This window comes from Calliopsis andreniformis, chromosome 2 (assembly GCF_051401765.1).
Source record: "Calliopsis andreniformis isolate RMS-2024a chromosome 2, iyCalAndr_principal, whole genome shotgun sequence".
Lineage (NCBI taxonomy): Eukaryota > Metazoa > Arthropoda > Insecta > Hymenoptera > Andrenidae > Calliopsis > Calliopsis andreniformis.
The window spans coordinates 6,051,603-6,079,481 of NC_135063.1; the positions used below are offsets into that span (position 1 = coordinate 6,051,603).

The 27,879-nt window shown below is 45.1% G+C and overlaps 1 protein-coding gene across 3 annotated transcripts in view; it reads left to right on the plus strand.

Annotated features, from left to right (window-relative positions):
* Positions 1-27,879, plus strand: part of LOC143187366 (serine/threonine-protein phosphatase 4 regulatory subunit 1) — a 146,145-nt gene that overhangs the window by 23,321 nt on the left and 94,945 nt on the right. For all 3 annotated transcript variants that reach the window (XM_076391543.1, XM_076391535.1, XM_076391552.1), the window contains exon 2: positions 1,490-1,586. In XM_076391543.1, the coding sequence (XP_076247658.1) occupies positions 1,490-1,586 (97 nt within the window). The remainder of the gene's footprint in view (positions 1-1,489; positions 1,587-27,879) is intronic.

The following is a 27,879-nucleotide window of genomic DNA, read 5'->3' on the forward strand; positions in this document are numbered from 1 at the left end:
GTTCGCGACGCCGACCAAGAATGCCGAGAAAAATGTCTCGGGGGAGAACCGCGAGATTCGCGGCTCTCTTATAAATTATCGTTTCGCCGCTGCGACGGAGATAATTTTCGTGTCGGGGAGCGTAAAAACGGGGGCGAAATTAATTTCTGTCGCGTCGAAACGGAATGGGATTAAGGCAGAGAATTAAAGTAATTCTTAATGGTATCAAGCGACCCGAGCCATATTCGACTCGCGAAAACTCGAGGGAAAGTAATTATTCTAGCGCTTTCGCGCTCGATATGCTGCCGCTAGGTTTAAGAGGGACGAGTTTCGACTTCGTTTTTATTTTTGTCCTTCTCTCTCTCTTTTTTTTAATACGTGCCTGTACGTAGCACGAAATCCAACGTGGACCTCGCGCGTTGACGAAATAACGCGGACAAAGCGGAAAAAGAGAGAAGTCGTGGGAAATTTGCGTTAGTCGGGATATGAGAGTCGTCGCGGAAAATAGAAGGAACCTAGGCAGACTTAGAAACGGGAACCGCTTCGTTTAAAATCTCCCTCGGTTATCCCTCACTACTGTTTCCTTTGAACCTCTTCCTCTTGTCATGGACCGTTACGGATGCGCTGCTCAGACGCTTGAACTGTTCTTCTGACCACGATGCAGCGGATACAGGGAAATTCGCGATCGGTGCAATGAACCAGCTAAACTCGAGCAAACTGGCTCCAACTGGAAGCGTTTGTAGTCGAGAGATAATCAGTACTTAATTGATGGGACCTGAACTTGATACGAATTCTTTAAAATTGAGCAATTAGAGAGAATACGAACATTAGTAGCGAGATACGAATGCTTTACTATTTAGAAGTCGAGCGATACTAGAAAGATGAAATGTTGGAGCAAATTTGCAAATCATAATAAGAATAAACTCATCGCTTAATATTGCTTAATTAAGGTAAATGTTCCAGTAGCTGACCATGTCTCAGTGCCTGAACACTGGCGCTAATTTTATTTAATTTTTAACTTGAATTCTAAAGTACCTAATAAAAGAACAAAAAATAGTGTCATAATACAATAGATATATTGAACTACTGGGACGCAATTCAAGCGTCTGGATGTTTAGAAAAACAGCTAAAAAGGTTGTCCACTTACTGGGACATTTGATATTTTAAGTGTTCAGATACCTTAAGGTTACTGTGAAATTATTATTACATTTACAACTAATATATAGTATTTTTGAAATAAAAGAAGTCGAGCATCCGCAATTAGTGCTTTTTTCTTATAGTTAAGTGTACATCATTAAATAATACGGCATAAAATAATTTCTTAAGACTACTTACCCAGAAACACTTATTTACTGTACCTACATATACACTATATAAAAAATAAACAATATTTGATAACTTATAAGTTATGTATTAATAGCAATTGATTATTCGTGGAATATGTAAATTTTTAAGCGCCACGATTGGACCGATTTAAATACTAAATGGCACTTGTGACTTCTGTTCGCAGGAATGGAGATCGACGAAATCGACGATGACGGAAGTGGAAGGGACGAGCAGCTTCTCAAACTGCAACGGTACGCTACGATGGACAAGGACATCACAGGGTGAGTGTTGCCTTTTGTTTACCTGCCTTGGTCAAGGAATCCCTCTCGTGATCACCTCGCTTCGCCTCTTGTCTGCACGTATACGGAAGAATTCACGTGTGTGACCGTATAAAGCGAAAAAACCCCCAGAGCTTACTGGCGAGCTTGCATGAGAGGGACGACGAGGTCGTTACCGAGTCTCGACCGCTATAAATAAAAATTCGTGTGAAACGACCGAACGTTTATTAATATTTTCAATCCACGGTCAACGAATCGCGCGACCTCTGACACGCGGCAACTGTGTGTCTCCTACCATTCCCCCAATTGAAATATTTTCCCGACGTTCACGGTACACTCCGAATAATTTTCGAGTGTTTTCAAATTTCCACTTCCATCCGAATATTATCCAAACATCGGGACGGGGAACGAGCTTCCGTCGGAGTACGATCGTTCTTTGAAGAACACTCGACGTATCCGGCGAAATGAAAGAAATATAGGCGTGGGCGGGGAATGATGTTTAAGGGAAAGCCGAGTGGAAATTGTCGAAAACGCCGAGTCGCGCTGCATCGAGCACAGATAAGAGGGAAATATGATGCGCGTGCAGGCGGACATTGAATAAGTTCGCGATGAAAGAACTGCCAGCTCATTTCCATGCCGAGAAAAAGAAGATCTCTTTCGGCGGATCGACGACGTCGCGGGAACTCGTGCCGCGCACAATGTAATACCGAAGTCCTCTCGTGTGCAGGTTCGACTTTTTCTGAGCACCGGGCGGATGCGCCGCGCCGAATGAGACCCGTCCATAAATTCTCGAAGCGCCGGTAGTCGACGGTCGCTGTTTCTTCTGCGTACGACGAATCTCGCGTCGCTCGCCAACCATCCGCCTCTTCTCTGTGCCCCCCATCTACGTATGTGTATCTCCAGCCACCCCGAAGTAGTTTCGAGAGACGTTCGCCTGCCGTTTTTCCACCCCTCGCGTTTTACATTCGCTTCACTTTGTCCATGGTCGAGCGTACGAGAGCAAGCTGGAGCGAATTCGTTCGCTCCTGGCAGAAGAAACTCTGCGCCCATTAGAATTGTCTCTAACATCTGCAAAAACATGGAACTTGTGCAGTGGGTGAGCACTTAATAAGCGATGCTACTTTCACTCTGTTCATCTTTTTGCTCGGAGTAATCTGAGTATTGGCTTCTTAAGAAGCTGAAGGAATTATAACCGAGAGATTATGGTAATCGAAGGATAGAGTATTCAATTGGAGGATGGAGCTTGTGAAGGGGATAGACTGAAAGATCTCACGACGTTATGACGGAGGCTGAGGTATCGAGAATAGGTAGTCATTCGAGATTAGCTACCGCGGAAAGAACTACTACGATCGGACGTGGCGGACCTTAGCCAAATATACACGGTGCGTCAGCGTCGCGGCGCGCGGCGTCGCGTCCTCCCTTCCTGCACCGTCCAACTGCCGGGCGCCTCGTTTGAGGTCAACGTCATTCGCTCCTCTCTCTCGTTCCCTTTCTTGCTCCTATATTCTTTGCTGTATCCCTCTCCCTCTCTGTCCCCTTGGCTTCGTCTTTCTCTCCTGGTCTCGTCTCGGATGAGCGAACTTTGGAACGAACATAGGTGCACCTATGAGTCGCGGTTAAGTAGACCGTGCTGCGAAATTTAGCGTCGGTTCGGTCGATTTTTCCTCGACTTTGCAATTGATCGTAGCAGGAAAAATTCGAATCGCGAATGTTGAACGTCTCGTAAGGTTGCTGTTGCATCGTGTTTCGCGACGATTTTGCAACGATTCTGAAGCTCGTAATTGGCACAGCTGATTTATGCGTCGCGAGACGCCTTTCTACGTTATGTTACACGGAACGAAAGAAAGGAAACAGAGTATCGGTATGCGACGTGTTCCTCTTGCTCCGGTTCGAATTGATCTTGATCTCGCCGCGAGAGTACACTGCTCAAGATCGATTCGACCGATCTATTTCTCGGAGAAGGTTGCAATAATAATTTAAATTCACCGTTTAGTTCGTACTCTGCTTTTATGGATCGCCGCTACATCGATGGCGATCGAAATTTGCTAATCGCCTGATCGCAGCTCGTTTTCGGGACACGCAAAGCACATGGATTTCCTGCGTGGACCATTTCGCCTTTTCGCAGCTGCCAAGAGCGCTCAAACCATGTAATTAAAGGCGTATTTCGTAACCGCGCACGCTCTTGCACGGTTTTCGATTACACGCTACCGTGGATCCGCTCACAGAATTTCATGTGCAATTAGAAAGTTTCTTTCCTGAGAACAGTTGCATTCTGATGGGTAATTTTAATTTATTGCGAATTGTCGTGCTTGTGAGGTTTGAATTAAAATTCATAAAAATGGCGATTTAGCAATACATAATTTGATCTTGTCGTACAGGTAGTCCAATAGGCAGTAACAACCATAAGCCATTGCTTATTTAATACTTGCAATTTTAATCTTATTTAAGCTACAATTTTATTTCTACAATAATGAACAACATTTAAACTACTCCTAATATAGAGCTATGATATCAATAAGATATACAAGTGGTCAAAAACTCAAGACTCATAATTAGAATTTAAACTATAAAAAACAAAAGTTTCACCATTCATCGCAAGAAAAAAGGTGATCTCAGGAACATTCGAATTTTCTCGCGTAACGATCTCGTATAATCCTCTTTCGCTATCTTATCAATTACGAGTCACGATACAGAGCAGATGAACGAGGAAACCATTGGCAGAAATTAGTCAACGTAACACTGCTTTTAGGTGCCACTCTGCGTTTCTCCGAAAACTGTGACGCGTCCTGCATGTGCGAAATATTCTGGAATACGCGTTACGAGCGAATCGATGCTTCGGTTGGCAGTACAACGCGAGACGGACGAAACAAAATACTGCTAAAATTAATCCGGACCTTAGGTCACGTCTGCAAGAAGTCTAGACGACGACGATGTCGTCGACGACACCAACTGATTCGAAAACGGACCGAACTGTGTGGGCGCGATGCTTCGTTGGTGTTCCTCGCACATTTCGACAAATTTCTCTATCGTTTCTCTACCTTATTTTTTAAACGAAGAACAACGTGGATCACCTTGTCGTTAGAACTCAGTAAATCTGTGGCTATAAATTCTCGAGATCTTGAAAAAATTGGAGACCACTCTGATGACAGATCGCTGAATGAACTAAATGACTTAGCTTTTGGATATTTTCGGACAGGGGCGGTGACTGTAGTCACTGTGACGTTATCTTAGACTCAAATATCGCTACTTGGTTTTTATATACATTATCGTTGTTCATTTATTCCTTGTCATACGTTACCATCAAGAATATTATAACTCTTTAAAATTGATCTCAATTACACTTTAATAGTCTAATCAAAAATATAGACATTTAACTAAAAATTTATATTAAAAGATAAAACATGGAAATGAATAATTACTCAAAATGGAATCTACGCTAATAGACTTCCTATTTTCAAAAGAGAGAATTACAGAATACAAATCAGTGGTTCCCATACAGGAAAGTTCTCGGAATCAGTGCTTACCGCGAATTTTCCCCGCGAACTGCGGGATCCCACGTCGAAGCTCAGTCATCCAATGACTAGTCGATTCGTCTGGTGTGGCGAGCATTTGCCACGTCATGCCTCTTCTGCCGCTGCGGAGAACAGATAATGCAGACATTGTTCGGTGTGAACACAGCCTTCGACCAGATGGCACAATTTTCCGATTGTCGTCCTGCGCTTTTTCATCGTCTCTGCTCGCTCCATCGTTCAATACACGGAGATATGTATATACATACACACACACGTTTAGGACTGGGACAAGGGGAGAGAAAGAGGGCCCAATAAACCGGGATTAGGGTATTACCACGGATATTTGCGATTTCGATTTACGTTCAGGTAACATCGTCATTTGCTTTAGGGCACTTGAAAAATGGACGTGTCAGCTATCACAGACTCGTACGTAACAGTTTCGCTGTCTTTAGAGAACTGTGGCAGTTGGATGATTATTAATGAATTTAGTTTATAAGATGCATGAGAAATATTTTTAGTTGAACTTAGGTACCGTAACGCTGTTTTTGTCGTAAGGGGTTCGGAACAAAGGAGGTAACTTAATGTCGCTTGTGATATCGTTGAGAAAGGGGAAATCCGAAAAAGTTTATTGAGCGATCCTACTTGGACGGTGAAGGTGTGTTACGAGGTGTTGCATCATCTTGCGTGACGTTACGATAGTCTAGGTGTACACTATGATCTATAGAGCAGCTTTAGAATTCAGTTACGTTTTTCCACGTATCTGAACTATCTTGTTAATCTTCTACTGCGAAGTTTATCGTGTAACTACTTTTCAAATTGTAATCTCGTCTTCAAAGATAAACCTTGCATTTTTTTTTCACGTGTTAAGTTACAAATGTATACTTTTAGCTTAAAATGTAGCTATGCGATTATAGTCTATTTTCTTATCCTTTCATGGTTCTTAGAGACAGCGCAAATACGTGGAACTGACAAATGAAAAATCACTTCTGGATACATCATTTTCATAATCTTATCATACAGCATTCTTTTCTATCGCATAGAATCTTTCTTGCCTCAAGATCATATTTTCCCAAGATTCAAAGTATCATAAAGGATCTCCGCGAAAATACGAAATTTCTGTCGACGCATCCGTGCTGTAAAAGGCAAATATTGATGTATTTGAAAAAAGAAGCAGCGATTCGAACGTCAAAGTCCCGATGTGAGCATCGATGCGCACTCAGTCGTTGGAGACTTTATATTGACGTTGTCAATATAACACGCATAACTGACAGTAAATATTAGATTCTAAAATAAACTCGGTATTAATTCTCAATATTTCAGTACATTCGTCACCGCTTGTAACACGTCGACCCGCTCGATTATCGACTATTTCGCGAGCGAGGAGGAAGGCCCGTACAACGAACGAACTTTAATGACCTCAAGAAAAGAAAAAGTTTAAAGATGCCAGTTTATCCGTACGATCGTTAAATCGCTTAACGACTTCGTTCTTCGTTTCTAACGGTCACATCGTACCCGAAACATTAGATCATCGGGCGTACACGCAACCTCGTATTTAAGACATTAGGCTGTTGGGACCATCAAGCGGAAATGACGATAACTGTGGCATAAATAGAGCAAGATAAATAACTCTGTTAAAAAGAAAGCTGAGGTGAAACCAGGAGATACCTCCCAATCAGATCTACACCTAAAAACGAAAACTAGAAAATTTAAAAAACCAAACGTGTGAAACTCTTTACTGTCCACAGTTTTCAATTAGGGAGCGATAACGCTCAACCATCACCACTGATCGACAGCCACTAATCAAATTTCAAACGTATAAGCGACAGGTTTAATACAATAATTATATCCGAGAATTAACAATGTTACTTGCAAATTATCTGCTATGAGTTATTTCTTAGATATAATTACTGTATTGAATCTGTTATTTCTATGTTTGAAATTTGACGAAAACTGACGATAAGTGATGACGGTTGAGCGTGACTGCTCCCATATCCACATTAAAGTTCCTGAAGAAAAGAAAAAATCGTATTCTGTGTTCAGACTGCGTCTCCTAATTGTGGTCGCATTGACTCCAGCGAATAACGTCCATATACGATCGATTGACGTCACGATATTCCAGCATCTGCCGCGGAAAATGGTCATTAAAGGGTCTCTCACCTCATTAGGAATCGCTGCTCGCGATAACGCCGCACCGCCACGAAAACTATGCCCGTCGCAGGTCCAGAGACGTTCAGGCTCCACGCCCATCATGGAAACTTTTAATAATGTGGTCCTCCGCCAATTACCCTCTGCCCTGTGTTGTTTCTCGCAAGGGGCACGTTCTGCCACTGCATCGCCGGGGAACTTCGCGTTTCACGGAGAAAAGTCCTTGTCGATGTGACTCGACAAACGGGGCTGAAATTACGCATGTGACCTCCACTTGCCTCGGTCATGGATGTATTTGAAAGTTCGTTAACCTTCGTAAATGTACGATAGAAGCCATGGAAATTGCACTACCTTAAAAATAGTAAAGGTTTTAGTTTGGCTCTCTTGCGAGCGGTGACCGTACATTTTTACTTGAAGATTTTTATGTATAAAACAATCTATTATACTGGGTATCACAGTTTCAGTATATCTATGTTTTCCATGAACTATATTTTTAGAAGTCTTAGTGGTCAAGTACTATGTAGTATGTATCTATGAATTATAGTAGTCGTTTATCGGCATCTCAGTCTCCCTCTCCTGTCGAATGAAATTAGTGGCGTTTCTTACAGTGGAAGTCACTTTTGTCGCTCTTTAGCTTATGTTTGATAGATTTTTCGCTTCATCTTCTTTGGCCAGTGTTGAGAACAAGGGAGTGAGTCGGGGGACAACTCCCTCATTGTCGAGCATTCAAGTTGGCAGCCCAAATTTCCAAGGGGCATCGACGTCAACTTCCTTGATGGCGCGCTAACGGAAAAGGGATTAAGGGTGCATCGTTGAAATGACAAAGTTCGCGAGGAGGAGGCTGCAAACACAGGCGGCAGGCAACAGAAACAGCCACGAGAACAGCGTCGCTGTTTGCAGCAGCCGGCTTTTAGGCTTCTGCTTTTCCACCCTCTCACATCACGCCCTTTCCTCTGTCGCGACCGTGCTGTTGACAAAGGCGGGATATCGTATCGTGAATTTGGTAACATTCATTTCCTTTGAGGTTAAAGGGTTACTCTCATTTAGAAAAGGCCTTTATTACTGAAACCACAATGTGCAGCTCTTTTAAATTTTCGGTACTGATTTATCCCAAATTGAACTTTCAGTAAGCAATATTGTGTAATTAAAGTGCTTCAATTCTTTTAGAGATGTGTTTCCACGTATAGTTGCAAAGATTAGGACTTCAGGCACGTTCCAAAAGGATAATTAAAAAAAATTAAACTACACACAGTGACTCGAGTATTTGATCACTTGCAATGCTTATTGAAATACCGTGAGCACTGTAAGTAAATACGACTACTGCAATTGTATCAGTAAAGTCTGAACTAAATCCTGAGATATACATAGAAATTACAAGATATTTACAGCAAACATATTTCACTGAGTTCAGAAAAAGTATTCGAGCAGATAACGTAGCTTGGAATGTAGATACATATATGTATATGGAGAATTTCAAAATCCTAAACGCTACAGATTTCCCAACGAAGCGTTCCCCTTCCACTCGAGCTCCAAAATCAGAGTACACCATGAGTACACAATCTCAAATGCGAGAAGTAGAATAGTGGTCGCATAAATTCCGCCTTACGGCGTGCCAGTCAGCTCCGCGGCATTAATCAATGTTTACGGTTATTTCATCATCTCTGAACGAGTTAGCGCATGGTTCGTTACACGTTAATACCCGCCGAGCGTAAATGAGTTCCTCGAGGATCCTTTTTCCGTGCAAAGTTTCGTCACCGGTCAAAGGACCAGCGCGCTAAAGAGTGGTAGAGGGGAACGTGCACGAGAGAAAATAATTTCGCGTCGAAATTGCAACGGGCTAACTGTGTTCTAGTTGCGGTACTGTCTCTTCTCCTCCCATTCTCTCTCACTCTCTCTTCGCTCTCTTCCACTTTCTGCCTCTATTCTCCATACCACTGGCATCGCCGGGAGTAATCCGTGTGCATTTACGACCCTCGCTGCGCGCACAGTTGTAACGACGTGCATGCGTGTCGGTGAGGGGCAGGTGTGTACATTTGGGAGGGGAAAACGAGACCTATCTACAGATGGAGAGAGAAAGAGAGAGTGAGAGAGAGAAAGGGGAAGGAGGGAAAGAAAGAGAAAGAGAGGGGGACGAAAGGGGAGAAAGGGGAGGGAGAGAGCAGCGCGTGCCGCCGTCGACCATCCGGAGGCCAGGTGTAGCCTTTATCCATTTTACTCGCGTTTGTTACCCTCGGACCTCTACGATTCCGATGCACCCTCTGGGTCCCGCTTCAGGGGCGCCCATCGACCGACTGGGTGTACAGACAAAAATATATGTTGCAGCGATCGACGACCGATGCCCGTAGACATCAGCTTTCGGCTACATATGTACACTGTACACCTCTGCTCGCCCGCCGAACCTGTGATTATCATGCGTCCTTATTGTTCCATTTTCGCAACGCAACTCCACTCTTTTGTTCGCCGCTGATTTATTCTCGTCTGCGATCTCTATTAATAAATAACACGGAAGAATTGCTAGTCTTACTTCTCCGTATATAAAACAAAGAGGGTCGGTTGTATCCAAAGTCAAGCATTCTTCAACGCGTTAGGCTAGCGGTTACAGTGGATGCGTTTTCTGAGGAATCGATGTTCCGACGAATATGTCCGAACTATTTATCGTACGAGCGAGGCAAGTTCAGACATACTCGTCAGAACGTCGTTTGATCTGAACGTGCCTCACTCGTACGATAAATAGTTCGGACGTATACGTCGGAACATCAGTTTGTCGGAACACGCATCAACTGTAACCGCAGCCTTATCGGTTCGAATTCAATACCTTAGCTCGCCTCCGCGTCGACGAGGGAACAATACAGGAGAAAATGGATGGACGAAAATCCACCGGAAGACCGTAGGAAATAGGCACCAGCTGGAATTTCAAAAATCTACCCCAGCTGTCGAGTCTGGCAATCGACGAGTCTGATCCTGAAATAGCAGAAGGGGGATCAGGGGGGTGAATCGGGACCCCTCGTTTCTCCGCACGCCCCCTAAAGGCATACGCCCACGCGGAAATGACGTCCGCCCTTAGATAATCAGCGGGGCCCCGGTAACGACCATTTCGAAGGGCGTTCTCGCGGCGACGTTTCCGATTTTCTTCTCACCTCCGGCACGAGCCGTAGAGCCGCCTCCTCGAGATCTCGTCTGCCTTGTGAAAAGGAGAAATCTGGAGGTTTCTTTGCGAAATTCCTCTACTCGAGTGGATATCTTCTCGAGCTCGTTTTTTGCGATTCCACAGGCGAATAGAGAATTTTGAGTTGTTAAAACTGACGAGAAAGACCTACGAAAATTAACAGAGGTTAAGTTTGATGCAGACACGAGACTATTTTTGTAATATATTTTTATAGTTATCAGCATCTTCGTGAACGAATCTTGTTCATTCTATATTTTTGGTATTTTTCCCCATATTGCTTTGAAAATTAAGCATCAAAGGGGTAGTAAAATTTCGAATTTGATCTTAGATCAATTAACCCTCTAAAAGACGACTGTTTGGAATTGCTACTTCGCAAGACCAATACAAAGTCCACAATGACCCGGCGTTGGATAGGTAAGGGTTAATCGAACCCCTATTGTAGGCACTTAAAGCGAAAGAATTTCGCTCGTATCTTCTATCATTTACATTTTCTATAAAACCAAAGCAATTCGCAAGCACACGCAAACACACAGAACCCTTTCTCGCTATAAATTCGTCACCAAACGCTCAACTCATAACCAGGAAACACTATGATCGCCAATATCAAGAATAAGCTAAACATGAAAGGGGAACGAAAAGGAAACAACGCGTTCAGCCGTCTTTATTGCGTTACGCCGTTTCCATTCTCCTTAGGAAGCATGCAAAGCGAGAAACGGGGCATAAATATAACCGAGCAACGGGCATAAAGTTGCATGAAACTACGTGTTCACGGAACTGGAGCAATCCAGGGTAAAATAGTCAGGGCGGAAATATCCGGCGCGGGAGGCTCGCCAGAGAGATAGGCATCCGGCCATGCATTTGAAAAGATTCAAAGGTACGTGACCTTATTCGGTGGAGTTACTTTCTTACGCGGGTCGGTTAGAACCTATCCGGAGCACACTTTTGAGGTGCATCCTTTTTTTCTTGCGAGATTTCACGTTTCAAGACGGATCCTCCGAGATGAATGTGAATAAAGGAGAGGAGGTATATGCTCTAGCTGAGCATATTCGAAGGGGGTGGTTGCGCGCGTTCTAGGAACCGAATCTATGCACACGGCTCGAGGGTTCGTTTAAAATGCGTCGAGGGTGGTCAAAAGGACCATCGGCAACCGTTTTAATTCTGTCTTGCCACGCTTTGTGGGCGAGCAGCGTGGTCCCAGTGAAGAGTGGCTTCTCTTCGGCCGAGCCGTCGATGCTGTTAAGGCTGGCGTTTTTCATCGGTTATCTTGTCCAGGGAATCTTCAGCGTCGCAGGGACATCGCTAAATAGCGACGAAGTAGAAGAAGGCCGATGAGGACGACAACGACAGCCCTTTGATGTACATTAAACGGGACGGGGACTAAGTGTTTCTCCGCAGTCACTTCTAGCCTTGCTTCACCTCTTCCTGCCACCACTTTTCTCTCAAGCCTTTCGCCACCGAGAGAAAATGACATCGACCCGGCAATAACCCCCGGCTACCGCTTCCTTTCCTCGACCTCGACGAAGGGAGGTGGGGTAGCACGCCACCTCTCACGACAGTCCTGCGAGAAGGGCGAGTAGCGGGCATAAGTACCCTTCGAGTGCCATTCTCGTAGGCAAAGGAGAGCTCTAAGGAATAAAGACTCTCTGTCGGGTAAACTTTGGTCTCGAGTTCGGTTTCTGGGTCACCCCGACGCCTCGAGAGCCGAGCGTTATCGCCCCGGTGGTCCTTTCATTGGGTTTCATTAAAACATCGGAGTTCGATTAACAGGTGGACGGCCGATAAGACGGCGAGGGGTCGCGTCCGTCGAGATTTATGCGCGTAGTTGGGAGCGGAGAAAGGAGTCGGTCGACTTGTTCCGTATCTGAAAGGAAAACGTGCGTCGTCCCCTCCTTTCGTTGGACGATGAATATTCGATAGTCGAAAATTTGATCATACGAAAGGGTCGTTAGTGCTCTGGCCGTTGTGGGCTCTTAGGGGAACACGAAAGAGCGACCAGTTATCGTGTTACGACGCGAGGCTCGTGTTAAACCTGGTAACTGAATATATCTCTCTAGCCAATAGCCGTCAAACGGTCGACAACGATCGAATTTGTCCAGCCAGCCGTGCCCGCTCCTCTTCCTCGCGCGTAATTTCTTTCTCCTCGTCTCTCCCGTCGCGTTCGTTACTTTGTTGCCAAAATATATCAGCGCAGCGGGTTCTCATTCCGACCGCGCGCGCGGTACCCTCAATTGATTTTCCAGCCATGCGAGCTACGATTTGATAGACATCTCCTTTCATACCCTGCCAGACTTGGCTTCTCGTTGAATCAATTGTATAGTTACTTCATTACTCTTGCTTAAGTAATCGCTGAAACAAAGCTACTGGTAACATCGCCGAAACGTTAGAATATTCTTCTTAGCTCTCAAGACACGATGGGGTTACTTAGAAGCCACTACAATTTCCCTGGCATGAACAAATTCAAATTTTCGAATACTTAAATCATTAGTCTACAAATTTTCAATTTCTTTTTTCTTTATATAAATATGCTGATTCTTAGAAATGCGTGTTCGAATTTTAAGTAACCCTACCTTCATACGATAAGAGTTAAATGGTTCCTCAAGTTATGCGACAGTACACGCTACCTTTGTCAAAGTAGGAATACTTCTGCTTGTCATAAGTTGCGGTTTCCTCGGCCACCACAGTTCGAGGCAACGTTTCTGCGTTCTCGTCGAGGCTCCAGGTGCGAAGCACGCCGCGGTAAGACCCACGGGCCCCTCTCATCCCCTTGCTCGGAGCCACCTTGTGTCCCCGCTGTCGAGTGGAAGCGCTGCTATCTCGACGTAAGGCCCCACGGTGGCTCGAGGAGCTTCGTGAGCAACGCGAGGCGCTGGTTGTTCGCTCGACTCGCTTTAAGGAAGCCAGGCCCCTCTCGGTGCCCCGACTTCGTGTCTCAACTATCGAGAAGGGTGGGTAGGACGGAGGGGAGAGGCAATTTGCGGCGGTGGTGCAGGGCAGCTGCAACCTCACGAGATACGGCTTAGATCGTCGTGGCACGAGCCTTCCTGGCATGTGTTTCCTTCGGGCCCTCGACCTCCTCTCCCTCCCCACTGCCCTTCCTCCTTAGATTTTTGCTCGAATCCGTCTCGCTCTGTTCCAAATGCCCGCTCCTTCTCCGTTCTCGATACGCACATGTACATAACTCAGCTGGAACAGACGCCGCGGTCCCAACCCTTCCACAACTGGGACCAGGACAATATTTGGCGCAGACCATGCGAGAAGCCGGCTTCGTTCAACCTGCAGGTCGCCTCTTTCGATCGGTGCGCCGTGACTGCGATCGTTGATACAGCTGTGCCACTGTAAATAAGGAAGGAAATGTGTTTTGCTTTACGGAAAAGCCACCTTTGTCTTGTTTGGGGGTTGGCTCTCGACCACTTCAGTTCGTAGAAATAGGTTCAACTGCTGTTCAAAATTATGTATTGTCGATTTCTCATCTTCTTCTTAGAGTGCGTGCCCACTTGGGAGTTAAACTATTGCGAGTTGTTGGGAAGAGTATTCGTCTTGGACAGTTATTTTCATTTACTCTCAACGCAATGTCTGATAGTAAATATACTATTTGAAAGTACTATTCAGAGCAACTCGTGATAATGTTACTCTTAAGTGAACACTTCTCTTAAAGAGGTTAAAATAAGAATTTTTTGAGAACGATTATAGTAAGGAACTAGAAGTGCACAACTTCTTCGCACAAATCAAAAGTTTTTAATAGAATCTCCCAGAGTTATAGTTTAATACTTGTACTTTTAGGAAAGACATAAACCTTCTGTAATGTTACATACTTGACACTGAAAATGATCCTATTTTTCACCTCGCCACCTTTCTGTAATCTTTTAAGACATAAAGGTGATTTTACGCGCATACAGAGTGATAAAGAAAAGGGTCAAAAGGTCAATCCGATATTCTGTCCTATTTTTACAAATGGTACCGTTTCGCAGTTTTTTCGACCCCTGTTTTACATTTTTTCGGCGCAAACACTCGACTCAGAACGATTTCATTGAATTAACCGTATCGAAAAAACGTATCTATCAACCCTCATTCGCACAAGCAGAAAGCACGACGGCAGTAATCCATTCAATCCTTTCATCTACTCCGCTTTCGAAAACATATGTCGTGGTCAGCTTTATTGATACGCCCCGAGCGTAAACACTTTGTACGCACATCGCGACGTCCATTCACGATCCTTTTTCCTCTTTTTTCGCGTTATCTCGTCCCCGGGAAGCCAGTCGATATGGCGTCGATCGATGAATTGTGTCGCCCGTAAGTCTGCCCAGTGTCGCTTCTGACAGCTGTTCGTTCAGGATCACGGTTAAACGAGAATAAAATGATAATTCGATGCGTAATAGCGGCCAGTTGTTTCCTGTACGAAATGACACTTTGCGCTTAAATGGGAGGCATCGAACGCCGATCACGTACCGTCGATGACAGTTTCGGGCATCACTCGTGACCTTATCGTACCTCGGATGGTCACTTGCTTTGTGCCGTAGGAACCGCATACCTATTTTAATGAGACCATTCTTTGGTCCCGTAATGTCGCAATCCTATACTCATTTTGTACCCTTCAATAGAGGAAGACATTATTGCAGTAATTATTTAAATACCACAGAGGTGTTAGAGATTGATACAGAGTAGTCTGGTTAGAATTACAGGTGACAATTAATATCTAATGTTTCTGTAAAATTGTGTTCCAATTTGAGACAGTACCTACCATCATCTTCTCGTGAAAAATTTTACGTTCTGCCTGAAAAAAATGATTTAATTTTAACTTTGAATCAAGAGTCTTTCTTGTTAAATCATTTATGTCCTTCCTTTACCTAAGTAAATTAATTTTGAAAATTAAGTAAAAAATCAAAAGAGTAGGCACTTCAAAATACTTTGCATTAGCTCATAATTGATAAATAATCTTCTGAAGGGGTGAAATCCTTCTCTGCTCCCTTTATCTACTGAAGTAGGTAATAACTACTTGTAATATTCATGAAGACAGCCAAGAACAGTTGGCACTTGTAAAAACCAATCCCATATACTTTCATATACCTTCATTCCCTAAGATTGACGTTCCAATAAATCAAGGTACACATACCTCAACGATGCGCCTTTGGTGTCTAGTCGCATCAAAAGAAAGTGGCACGTGCCCGAATGAAACGAGGACCGTGTCCCTTTCGGTGGACATCTGTTGGAGGCTATCGACGCGAGGAAATTAATGCATTTTTTCCCCGGGTCTCGGAGCAGAACGTGTGCCAGGAGAAAAAAGAAGCGCTCCGAGATGTATCCCTCTCTCGTTTCCTGCACACCTCGCGGTAGCATCTGCCTTCCACTTTCGATGAAGTGATTTCGTAGCATTGTACACCTTTTTCTCGGCCTCTGTTGTCTCCCTCATCGACGTAGTGTGTGCCCGCTGCAGGGTGCTGGTCGCTAGGTAGGATCGAGGAACTTAGATTAGGCGCAGGTAGCTAGGACTGCTGTACACCTACTTTCCTATACATTTCCTAGCCTCCTTCTGTTCCTTCTGGCCAACCCACACATGATGGATCAAATCTCAGGAAAGCTGGTCAAACTTAAAAACATTAAAAGATTTCCTAAACCTGCCGTATACATTAGGGTCTGTAGGAATGTTGATCACGAGTGTGATATCAGTTTAATATTTAAAATACCTGTTCGTGAATTGAGAATGTATACCTACAGTTTTTAATTTGGTTTTAACATAATGTTATTCGAGACCAAATACAAAGATATTCATAATTCATTTATTTGTGTCAAACAACATAGAACTGGTTTAATATCAATAAACAAAATTCATTTATAATTGAATTACTATAAAACATAATTATAAGTGGCATAATTACTGACTGAATACGTTGCATCAATGCTTAATACTGAATACGATTACGAAGGCAAAATAGAACCTATTAGAATCCCTAGGATCTTACTCCTTCATAATTCAGGTGCAAATTTCTTCTCTCTGATGCAACTGTATGCAAGTTTTTCTCATTCAATATCGTTTTAGGAACTTTCAGAAATACATTCCATGCAGACCATGCATATCATCACGTGTCGTATTTTTTACGTCATCTTTTCTGAGATTTGGCCCACTGTGCTACGTCAACTTCGCTCCTTTCTCGCTTTCTCTTTCTCCGTTTCACCGAGCCGCCACGCTGTGGCTCCATCTCAGTCCCTCGATAAAATCGCCAAAGGAGGGCCCAGGCATAGACAGCTTCCTTTGCGCGTGCACACACGCGGGCCCCGAGAAGAGAGGCCCGACTCCTCGTCGTATTGCAGCTGACACGCACGTGGCACGTGGCCGTGCACCGGGCAGACGGACCCACACCAACATGTCCACATGCACGGCGCGTATATTTACCGAGAAGCCACGAAAAGGTGAGTTGGCTTCTTCCAGGATACTTTCGACCTATCGACCCCCTTCTGCAAGAATAATGTTCCAAGGTTCTGGTCGGGCAGATGCGTTGCGAGCAGACTCGCGGCGACCGAATGGATTCGCAGCCAAGGGCGACGCCCTACAAAATTTCTTCGAAAAAAGGAAGTTCGCGAAGAGGCGAAGAACCTCGGCTCGTAGACACGGCTGGTCTTCAGCGATCCTCGAAGACGAAAACGCTCGACTCCGTTTCGTTGTCGAGGCTCTATCTCGAAGGGGTATATTCTTTCGTCGGCGGCTAGACACAAGCTAAGCACAAAAAGATTCAGGCATCTGATACAAGGGTATCGCGAGCTTGGCTGTAGTTGCGGTTCTAAGCATTCCACGAATTTTCGGCGGATCCACCGCCAGATAAACCACTACCGCAGATCCTGTTTCCACTTGTTTATCTTTCGACAGATTGCATAATCGCTGCGGTATCCACGAAGTACTGCTACCAGACCCGCGGTTTATTTTATTATTAGTAGCGTTTGTTTGAAGAGGGAGCATCATAGTAATACGATTTTCTTGCGTACCTATATTCCACTGGTGGCCGTCGTCGTCAGCGTATTTTTACTCGTCGCACCCGACAAATATTTTTCCTCTCGTGAATCGGTAAATGACCACGAGGATCCTCAGGAGGAGGGGGATCTCTGAAACAGAGCACTCGGTTCTCGAAGGCGGCAGGCGGCTAGGGTCGATGGTTATCTAACTTCCTGTCCGTTCGTTCGCCCTTCGTGCCTTCGGACGCGACCAGAACCAGAGAAGGAGAGGAGGGAGCAATAAAAGCTGGGCGAAATAAATACAAAAGATAATCGACACCGCGCAGACAGTACGAGCAGCGGAGGTGCTCCTCTGCCTCCTGCAATATTCCTTTCGCCCGGACGATCCACCTTTCTCTCTTTCCAAGCCGACATCTGTCGGTTCCGCTAGCTCCTCGACGGGGAACGATCCTTGCCAAAAAATATCGCGCGGCAAAACACGATCCGCATGAAATAAAGTAAAAGATGTACGACGCTGCGCAGTTTCTGCGCAGTCCACTTTGGATTCTTGGAACCTAACCGGGCTAATAATTCTGTTCCTCTGCGAAAACATGTTTTTCTTTCGTCCGACTCCTGCAAGAAAGGCGATCCTTTGTCGCGCGGTCGCCGACACGGAGGAAAATCGCAGCGGCGGTCGTCCGCGCAGAAGAATAAACGAGTTTCGGTAGCGAGTGCTCTCATGAGTATTAAGAAATCTAAAGTGTCGAGTTATAGCTTCTCGGCCGAGAAGATGAGAGAAAGAGAAACGAAGGAGAGTTCTGCGAAAAGAATGGGTGGGGGCGAAGGGTTGAGGCTCAGGCACGTGACCGGAAGGCGGGGGGGCAAAACGGCGCACGCGCCGTCGTCCTCCACCTGGTGCATCACCTGCTGCCCCCTGCTTAAGCCTCCCTGCCTCCGCCTTTCCTCTCTCTCTCTCTTCCTTTCTCTCTTCTCCTTTATTGCTTCTCTTTCCTTCTTTCATCCTGCCCAATCCTATCCTCCTTTTTTCTGCCTTCACCTCCACCTCGTCCTCCCTCTATTCTCATGCTCTCATCCCTCGCTCACTTCACCACCATCAACCACCTAGAACCACTCGACGTTAAGCTCCTCGTTCGTTTGCGATCCTTCTGATTCTTTCTCTTCTTTCCCCGGCGGTTTTAAATTAATCCGCGGTTTCGCGCCAACCACCTACGCGATTACCGACCAGTCTTCCTTTTGCAGGTGTTTCGGAACTATGTCAAGAGTTGGATTCACGTGGCGCGATTCAATGCGCCCTGTGAGGTTTAATAAGGATCTTGAGAATGAATGAAGGGTGGTTCCTTGTGGAAAATAAGTCGGTCATTTCATAGAATAAACTTGACGCTTTTTGTAGTACCGTAGGCTTTTCTTACTTTGAGGTGTAGTAAGATAAGGAGTTGCTAGAGTATTGAGTATTATAAAGTATTTAGAGTATTCTTTACACTTCTTAAGCTCTTTGCTTGTATAATATTTAGGTATTTATTACAGCCTCGTCGTCATTTCCTTTTTGAAACTATTTCTGTTTCCTTTGGATCTTATTTTCGACGAGTGTGTCTCTTGTGTTCTATAGGTTCTATAAAAAGACACTCAGTAGTTATCGTAAAAATTGTTTTTATCTACCACGGTATTCGAGATATGTAGAAAATATAGAAAAGGGGGCTTCATTCTCAGCAATCGAAACGTCTCGAAAGAAGAAAATCATTCAGTATTTTCATTGAAGTCCCCTACTGCATATGAAGCTTTAAACAAATCGAGGTTCTTTTCGCTACAACAACCGACTCAAAACTTCATAGCGAGCATCCTTCTAAGAACCACAGGATTAGGCACATTGTGTTACGAACCAATCGTTCCTTCAGCCCCTACGTTCTCCGAATTCAAGCGACTCCGATCCAGACGGCGATACTCGTCATCCGATCGTATCTGTCCGCTTTCCAAGCTAGTGGAAAGATAAATTACGCACTGTTGCGCACACCGACAAGCACGCGGCTCGTAGACGTGTCTCGAGGATTCTTGAATACTACACGAGCCGCCACCTGCCACCCCCCTGCCGAATCCTTCGAGGCTGTCTCGTAAGGGGATTCGACATCAAATGACGAAGAGCGTTCTTCTTTCCCGAGGAGCATTTAATTAGCGGGCATTTACGTGACTCAAATCGATGACCTATCGCACGACCGACTGGAAATAATCGTGTAACGAGAGCCGGTGGGTCTCTGAGTAATTATCGGAGCGAGTCAAGAAAGAACGAGGCACACGGCGTGGCGTGGCGCGGTGTGACGCGGCGCGGCGCACAAGGTGGCAGATGCGGGCCCCTTCAGACACGGGGACGGCGAAGGCTCGTGTGCGCGGCACGAGTGAAAGAGAGAACTACGGGGCCAAGATGAATTCAAGGTCCAGGTGGTGCGCCGGCACCGTGCGTTTCGTGACGCTTTTGTAGGATCGACAGAAAGATCGTCGGGCGTTAAGTTGGGGTAGCCAGCCAGCGACCCGAGATCATTGTCCTGATCGCGACAATCTGGCGCGGCTCCTTCTCGGAGGGCCGTGCCAGCGATGCCCTCTGCCAAATCGACCTCTTCCCGCGAATAGGGCCGTTGACGCGAAAAAGAAAAGCCGCTAGTACAAATAGCTCTGGCTAAATAATACAGGACCGACAGCCCTGCCTTCGTCCCATCGTTGAAACTACGGCGAGCCTTTGTTAGAAGCTGGTTCCTATGCTCATTAGAATTTGAGATTATTTAGAGCGAAAGAGTGTTGCTTGCGTGCTATGTTATTCATGTGCTTGATAAGACCGAGGTGAGCTACCAGCATACGGTGATTTCAAGAGAGCTCCTCGAATGTGATTCTCACTTTTTAGTTTTGAGCATGACGAGAGCAAGTTCTCACCCTCTAGCATGCGTAAATTCACAGCTATCTATTCACTATTTATAGCGAGTCATCGACTACTTGTAGAACTCAACAAGCCAAAAATATGCAGGTATCCACTTTGGGGGGACTGTGGGTAATGGTTTATGAAACAGGCAAATTTAAAATTTCGATTTGTATCCTGTCATCTTGAAACGTTCGAAGATTTGAAAATTTGAATATTTGAATTATTTGAATTACTTGAAAATTTGAATGCTACCGAACACTTCAAATCTTTTAAGACTGCAACAAGCTTGACCTACTCTCCTAGCAGCACTAGAGCTTGGTCATACCAGCGTTAATATACCAGACGTTTCGACGTCCACTGTACACTATCGTGCATAAGAATTTGGATACTTACATTATTGGAAATGCATGAAATACTTACCCCTTCTTATTTACACTAACTAATATTAAATATTATTCTCACCAGTATTTGTAAACCTTATATAATCATCTGAGATGAGATTTGTAAACAAAACTCTATTATAAAATTTTACTTGGCGTATCTTACATATTTCAATAACGTAAAACTGTCCAAATATTTACACACAGTAGCGTAAGTTTTTCTTTATTTTCCCACTTGAAAATAACGTAGACACTACTACAATTGTCCATCAAATTCAACCTCCATCAATGCTCATACGATCAGGTTCTTATTCTCACTATAAACTCATCAATTCAGTCGTGAACACTTATCGAGCGAATCCTACACCAAAATACGTGTCATTGGATCGCGAAAGCGTGACCAGCGCTTTCCCGCCGCGTTTGCACCGTCCGTATTTATATCTGTCCCGGTTAATCGAGATCGCATAAATTGAACGATTCGGGAGCGCAATCTAGGACGGCCGCGCTCCCTTTGGCCGAGGTCACGCCAGAAGGGACCGTCGAATCCGACATTCCTCTAAAAATAACTGCCATGCCCGACCTAGAACCGCGCGCGATTAATCGCCTCATTGTTCGTTTTTAATGAATGACGTTTCTTTCTGTTGCAGGTAAGTTTATCTAACGAGCGCGATCGTGTGCGCGCACCGAAACACCCATACGTGACGTGAGTAACCATTCACAGGCTGCCTGTTATTATGGCAATATATCCTTCATTCTCGGAATACTTTATTGCCGTTTGAATGACGCATGCACAGCCGCGCTCGCGCTGAGCAACTTTTACCCGATACTATCCATTCAATATTTTCATCAAGCCGTCGTTTCTCGACTATCGTAACGCGGCTTGCGTCACACGGTGGGACCCGTTTAATCGTCGCCGACGGATCCAAGCCCACTTCGCGTAAGGACAGACTCCAGGAGAGTAATTTCAGGGTGTTTGCTCGGCCGCGATGAGCGCGAACGTGTACGTGCGTCGGTGTGCGTGGGCGTCTGCGTCATTTAGAACGTCTCCGTTCCTCTTTCGCCCGCTCTCTTCACCTTTCCACCTTTTCCTTTCTCACGCCTGAGATATTTTCTCTTCCTACATCGTGCCTCTCTTATTCGCGTCTCCGTATATGGCGTACGCACTGGCGGACGTGTGCAAATCGGGGCCGAGAATTAAAAAGACGAGGGAGGCGGCACGAGCGAGGAACGGAGCGGAGAAAAAGCACACGACGGAGATATTTTCTCGCGTGCTGCCGAGAGATACGTCTGGCCGAGCAGGAAATCCGGGGACGAAAATCGAGATATCGGCGAATCCGCTATACGGATTCCGTTTTCTCCATTCGCAGACTGCCGTCGTCTCTCGAGTGGCTTTCGACCAATGGAATCGATTAGGCAACGCTTCGGGGAGATCGATGCGCTGCGGGAAAAACACTGATACGTTTATCGGGACGGTTACGTGGAGCAACGAGGAACAGTCGTGCAGTCGGGAACGAGCAGAATGCTTTGGCGGGGGCGTTCGATCGCGAGGACCGATTTTGATAAAAGAATTTTCCTTCTTGACGTGTCACCTCCCGAGGCAGGAGGCGCCGCGACGCGGAGATGAATTCACGCAGAAAATACTGCGCGTTTGTGTGATGACTCGGAAAAATTCCAATAACGCGTTAGAGGGCCTGACTCACGCGACGCGTCCTCGTCGATCCGCTCGTCAGGAATCGAAAGCAGGGTTGCCGCACGAACTCCCTCCCTGAGTATAGTGGGGGAAAATCGAGAGGTGAAGAAGAAATAACGAGTGTCCTATTGGTATAGGTCTAGGACCTATACTCCATTGACTCCTTACATGGAAGAAAATGGTCATATAATTCTTGCAACAGTCTCCTAAGTAGATTTAAGCAGAATAGACTTTTGTAGGGTCTGCTATGAACCTCTGTACAATTAACAAAGATAGCTTAGCTAGAGTAAGACCAACTTTATTTGCTACAAAGTCGACTCTTACTGATTCTATTAAGCTCAAGCCTGTTACAGACCTTTTGTAAAGTCTACAAAAGACTTCAATAATTCCAGCTTAACATTTTTACCTTAGCAATAGAATACAATAGGACAGCCGTTAATTCTTCTTTGAATTCTCAATTTACCCCACCATAACCAAGGAGAGAGAATTCGTGTGGCAACCCTGATCGAAAGCAAGCCACGGGCGAGGCGCCGCGCCGCCCCGAGACTTTCGCCTAAATTTAAGAACCCGCGTTCCAGATTCGTTAGCCGAGCAGTCGGGCTTGAATCGTCGCCTCCCCGCTTGTGAATGAATCCGTTATCTGAGAAAACGGTCGCGACCCGCGCCCCGCCATGCTGCATGAATCGTATCGTGTAGGGTCAGCCTGGTCACGAGCGCACGGAACGCAATGGAGGAACGGTCGAAATTACGCGGCTCGCGTCGATAGCGGCCCGATAACATCTCTATCGCTGCCTTACGCTCGAAGCCAGTTTGCGCGCTCGAATTGCCTGCGAATACAGCTGCAACTGAATCAAATGCCTCGGTCTCTTTGCCACCGTGGAGGGATAGCTGTGCCATCTTGTGAATTCATTGAAATTCATTGGGAAATCATAGTATCTTATCGGGATTTTGTGTTGTCTTATTTTGGTATTGTTGAACCCTTTCGTGGCCCCATGTAGATGCAGCCACGATAATCTCTTTAATGAAATTTTAAGTTCGTACTGCTGTAGTCACAATGAGAGGAAAGAATTGGGGACTTGTATTTTCGTTTTTATTTGAAGTTGAATTGACAACAAGTAGTATTGAATTATAAAAAATAATTTATATGGAAGGAGCACTGAGCTATAAAAATCTAGTTTGCAAAATTTGCACGAATAAAGCGTAAAGAGCCACTAAAGCACATATTAACTCTAAAAATAATGAAGTTCAACCCATTCAAATAACCCAGACAAATATTTATTATGCACAATTTGTACTATTCGCTCGAGTCATTTTTCTTAAAATTTTGTTCAAGAATTTGCTATCTTATCTATTCCACTAAAAGCATGTTGACAGTTCTATTGTTAAAATACGAGCTTGCAAAAGAAGAAATAGGATAGTACGAGAAGCGTTGAATGGCAGAGTATACGATACGTTTTTCCCCAAGATTCAACTTTATGCGCGTGCAGTACACATTTCGCGACCCCACGAGACGCTTTCACAAAGCACGCGTGTGCGTATGGATCGCGTAGGCCACCGCTGCGTTACTCTACACTCTCTCTCGAGCCCGCAGTTCAATGTCGTCAGAAGCAGTCAACAACAATGTGTAACCGCTAAAAATACTTCTCTCGTGTGTCCCCGCCGTCCTCCGTACTGCCCGTTCATGACTTTTCTTCGTCTCCTTTCTTTCTTCGCGTGTCACCGAGAACCGAGTCCACCCCGCCTTGAATAAGCGCTGCGCGTACCGATGCTTTCCTCTTGGAATCTCGCGACAGGTTCAGTATCCTTTCCCAATTGTTTTCCATGAGTTTGATGCCCATTCTTCATGAAAATTTATCGCCTCGTGCATGCAATCGCAACCCCGTCTCGTTCGCACCTTTCGCGATACGCGGTATTCCGCGAGCGTAAGCTCTGACGTCACGGCGCTTGTGTCACGATAATAAAGAGGTGTCTGGCAGATAGGCAAGATTATTGCCGACGAACGTCAGCATCCGATCGACTCTTCTCGTTACAGCTTGATTCATGGGAGTTCACAGTGGTACATTTGCAAACCGGAATATAACTCTGCTGCTCTTGGTGCCATTCTGACGACAGGACGCGTTAAAATTCGTGAATCATCGCGTTATGCGGAAATTTGCCTAATCACCCGCTTCCACGCGGCCTTGACGCAGTCTAGCCTTTGTACTGTTGCACATGTATCAGTGGTATTGAGTTGGTTTTCTAATCCAATAAGTCTCGTAGATAGGGAGCCACTGTTCAGGGGAACTCTTTGAATCGGTTGTGAATGCATCAGGAGGAATCTTGAGAAAATTTGTGACTCACTGTACGTATAGGGAACCGGTTTTTTGCACTATGAGAAATTATGATTCCAATGCTCGCATGACGAATACCGGATGACTTAGGGCTCGACCTCTTGTGATCTGGTCGGATGGGAATTCGATCAATTAAAGCCTTTTCCAGCGATGATTCGTTCGATGAGAAATAGCAATAACTCATCCACTAGAATGACCTATTGTAACATTCTTTCTAGCCAAAACCGCCTTTAGAGTATTTCAAATTATAGGTACATGTATATTCAAAGATTATTGAAACCTAATGCTGTATTTACTGTCGTTATACAAATTTTAATGTTAAGTTTTTTGTATGTATATAAATCTAAGGAAGTTTTTGTTACGACCGTTTAGCTTGTTCTCCTTGATTAACAAGTTAATCAAGTTTATCAGAGATACATTATCGATCTTCTTCGAATTTACGGCTCGTTAAAGGAAACAGACTATCGTGAGACAATCTTCAGAGATTATTGTAGCGAGTGCTTAAGCGAATCTTGAGACGAAATCCAGTTGAATGAGAACGCCGGCTTGATCCGTGCCGACGACTCCTCCAAAGTCCCTCTTTGCACCGTCGTCGTCGTAACTCGCGGTAAGTTGGCCCGCCGGCTGGCTTAATTGCTAATTAATTCTAATTGATAATTCCCTCGATAGTGTTAGCCAGGAAGTAATCTCAAAGCATGTTTACGCGAAAGTTTCGACGCGCAATCGCCACTCTTCTTCCCCTGCCGTCTCTCAAATCCTCTTCGTCAACCTGTTTCGCCTCTCGTGATCCTCGTTGACTTTTCTCTGAGCGGAAGTTGACAACTTAACGATCCACGTTATACGTACTCTAAGATCAATGAACATGTTGTCAGTTCTTAAATTGAAAAGCAATGGTTATAGATAAATATTCAAAATTATTAGTTATACAGTGAATAATTTGCCTTTACAAAAAGTGGACGCAATCGCGTCCACTGTTCAAGGTAGGATAATATTTATTTCTGGACAAAATTCATAGCGTATTGTCTTGATAGGAGTACTGTAGCTTGGATACAATGTTTTTCTCGTTACGAATTCGCTACTGAGATCAATTCGCTTATTGGTGACCCAGTGTGGTTTCAAGGATGCCAATTAATTTCGTAAAACCGTAAACCCAGTAGCTAGTTTACAACAAAGAGCTATATCTAACAAAAAGAGGACGCTCTTAATCGCGTCACCCGTAATCCTCTAATCTACTCAAAACTTCCCTTTGCCACGCGAATCTTGTTTACCCTATAAAATTCCCCGTCGACTCAGCGAAAATTCGCGCGCGTAGTGACTCCGAAAAAGAACAGTACAATACGTCACACAATAATACTAAACAGCACAAATATTTGCTCTCTCGTAGCTTCATGCAATCGCAAAGAAGCCAGACCCTCGTCCTTCCTGCATCGTAGAAAGCAACAATTGTCATGAAAAACGATTGCAAAGCAGCTCGAAAACGTCGCCTCCGTACACGCGTGCGCATTGTCTCTTTTCCTTCGCGCCCGTTGCACCTGAGTCGCAGGGCTCATTCGTCGCCTATTCAGCCGCGAAAGATACGACTGTCGCCACGGTGACGGGTGACGTTCGCAGACACGTAAAGAAGTTGCTCCGTAAACGTCACCACGCCACACGTGACCTATCCACGTAGAAACGGTGCGCAGAGGGGTTCGTCGTCGACGAGTGAACAAACGCGGTGGAACAGCGGGAAATCGCGATACCGCGGTATACGGAGGCTTTTCGTCCAGCGACCGAGCATCAGCGTTTATCGGCTCGTGTCGTCGGTGCCCGATGATTGCTGGCGACCATCTGCACAGCTAACCAGATAGATCAATACGTCGATGGAAATTTATTCCGCGGGCATGTCGTTAGTCGATTCAAAGGTTTCGTCGAGACGGAACGCCGACGTTTCGCTAATGAAATCGATCGTCGTGAATGAAACGCTGCATCGTCCGCGACGTCAACCGCCCACGTGACTCTCGTGCATGTGGACGTGGGCTCGCGGGCGTGCATCGTGAGCACCGAGGTCGTTCCTCGACTGTGTCTCTCGCGTACGACACAACAAAACGTTCGCCGACTTTTCGCTCCGACGTCAGTCGCTCGCTAATTCCCGACCTCGTCGTTGGTCTTCCGCGTATCGGGTTCATAGTGCAGCGGTCGAGGGAACGCATCGAGAACAATGCAGAACGATACGGAACGCTTTCCGCGCGAGTGTACCGATTCGGGCGTGATGCGTGAATGTAACACTGAAATGGCTATGTTGGGTGAATATTCTTCAAAATCGGTGGAATTCGGAGCGAGGCCGCTCGAGGAAGAGGAAAGCTCCCGCGAGTGGCTCGTTCTCACGACTGCCAGCCCAGAGGCCACGAACGGATCTAATTGGCTTGGAGCGTGTTGGTAGGACTCATTCTAGAAAACGAAGCGTGTACGAGCGTACGTGTGTTGCCCGTTGCGCGGTGTCGAAGTTCTAATGACGATTCATCGCATACCAACGCAGACACGGGACGACTCGTTGCGCGCACCGTGTCATATATTGTCTCTCCTGTGGCGCGGCGGTGACGCTCGGATTATAAGGAATGTCGACGAACGGTGCTATTTCTGCCGTCTCTATTCCGTAACAATCAGGGACATAGGGGAAAATTGTGCAATGCTGAGCGATCTAAACTTTTATGTTGTAACGTAGGTTAGAATCTGTGAGAATCAAATTTGAAACAGGTGTTTGTGGAATAAATTGAACTCGATAAAAAAAAGGATGAACTGAATAAGCTGAGAAATTTAATAACAGCAATTGATAATTCATAAAAGTGAAAGGGTTGTAATTCCTGGGTGTAACGTTTATTTAAAGTTTATTTTTGCAAACACCAAATAATTAATATTTTCCTGATATGTTAAACGTGTAGTCAACCAGTACGTGGAAACCTCTTAGATCTAAACAAATATATAGAATTTTTTATCATGCTTAATAGGTTAGGAACAGTATACGTAATCAAACAAAATCATTTAGTTACCCGAGGGCCAATAGATCAGCTTTGAAAGGTAATTTACGACGCACTGAACATCAACATACACATTTACCGCCTCAGAATGTCTACATAGAACAGTGAAGTAAACAATATCGCTCGGGAACAAGTTCCACAGATTTGTTATATTCATCTGTTTATTCACCCAAAGTGCTAATATCTGGACGAGATAGCGAAACATAGATTCGGTC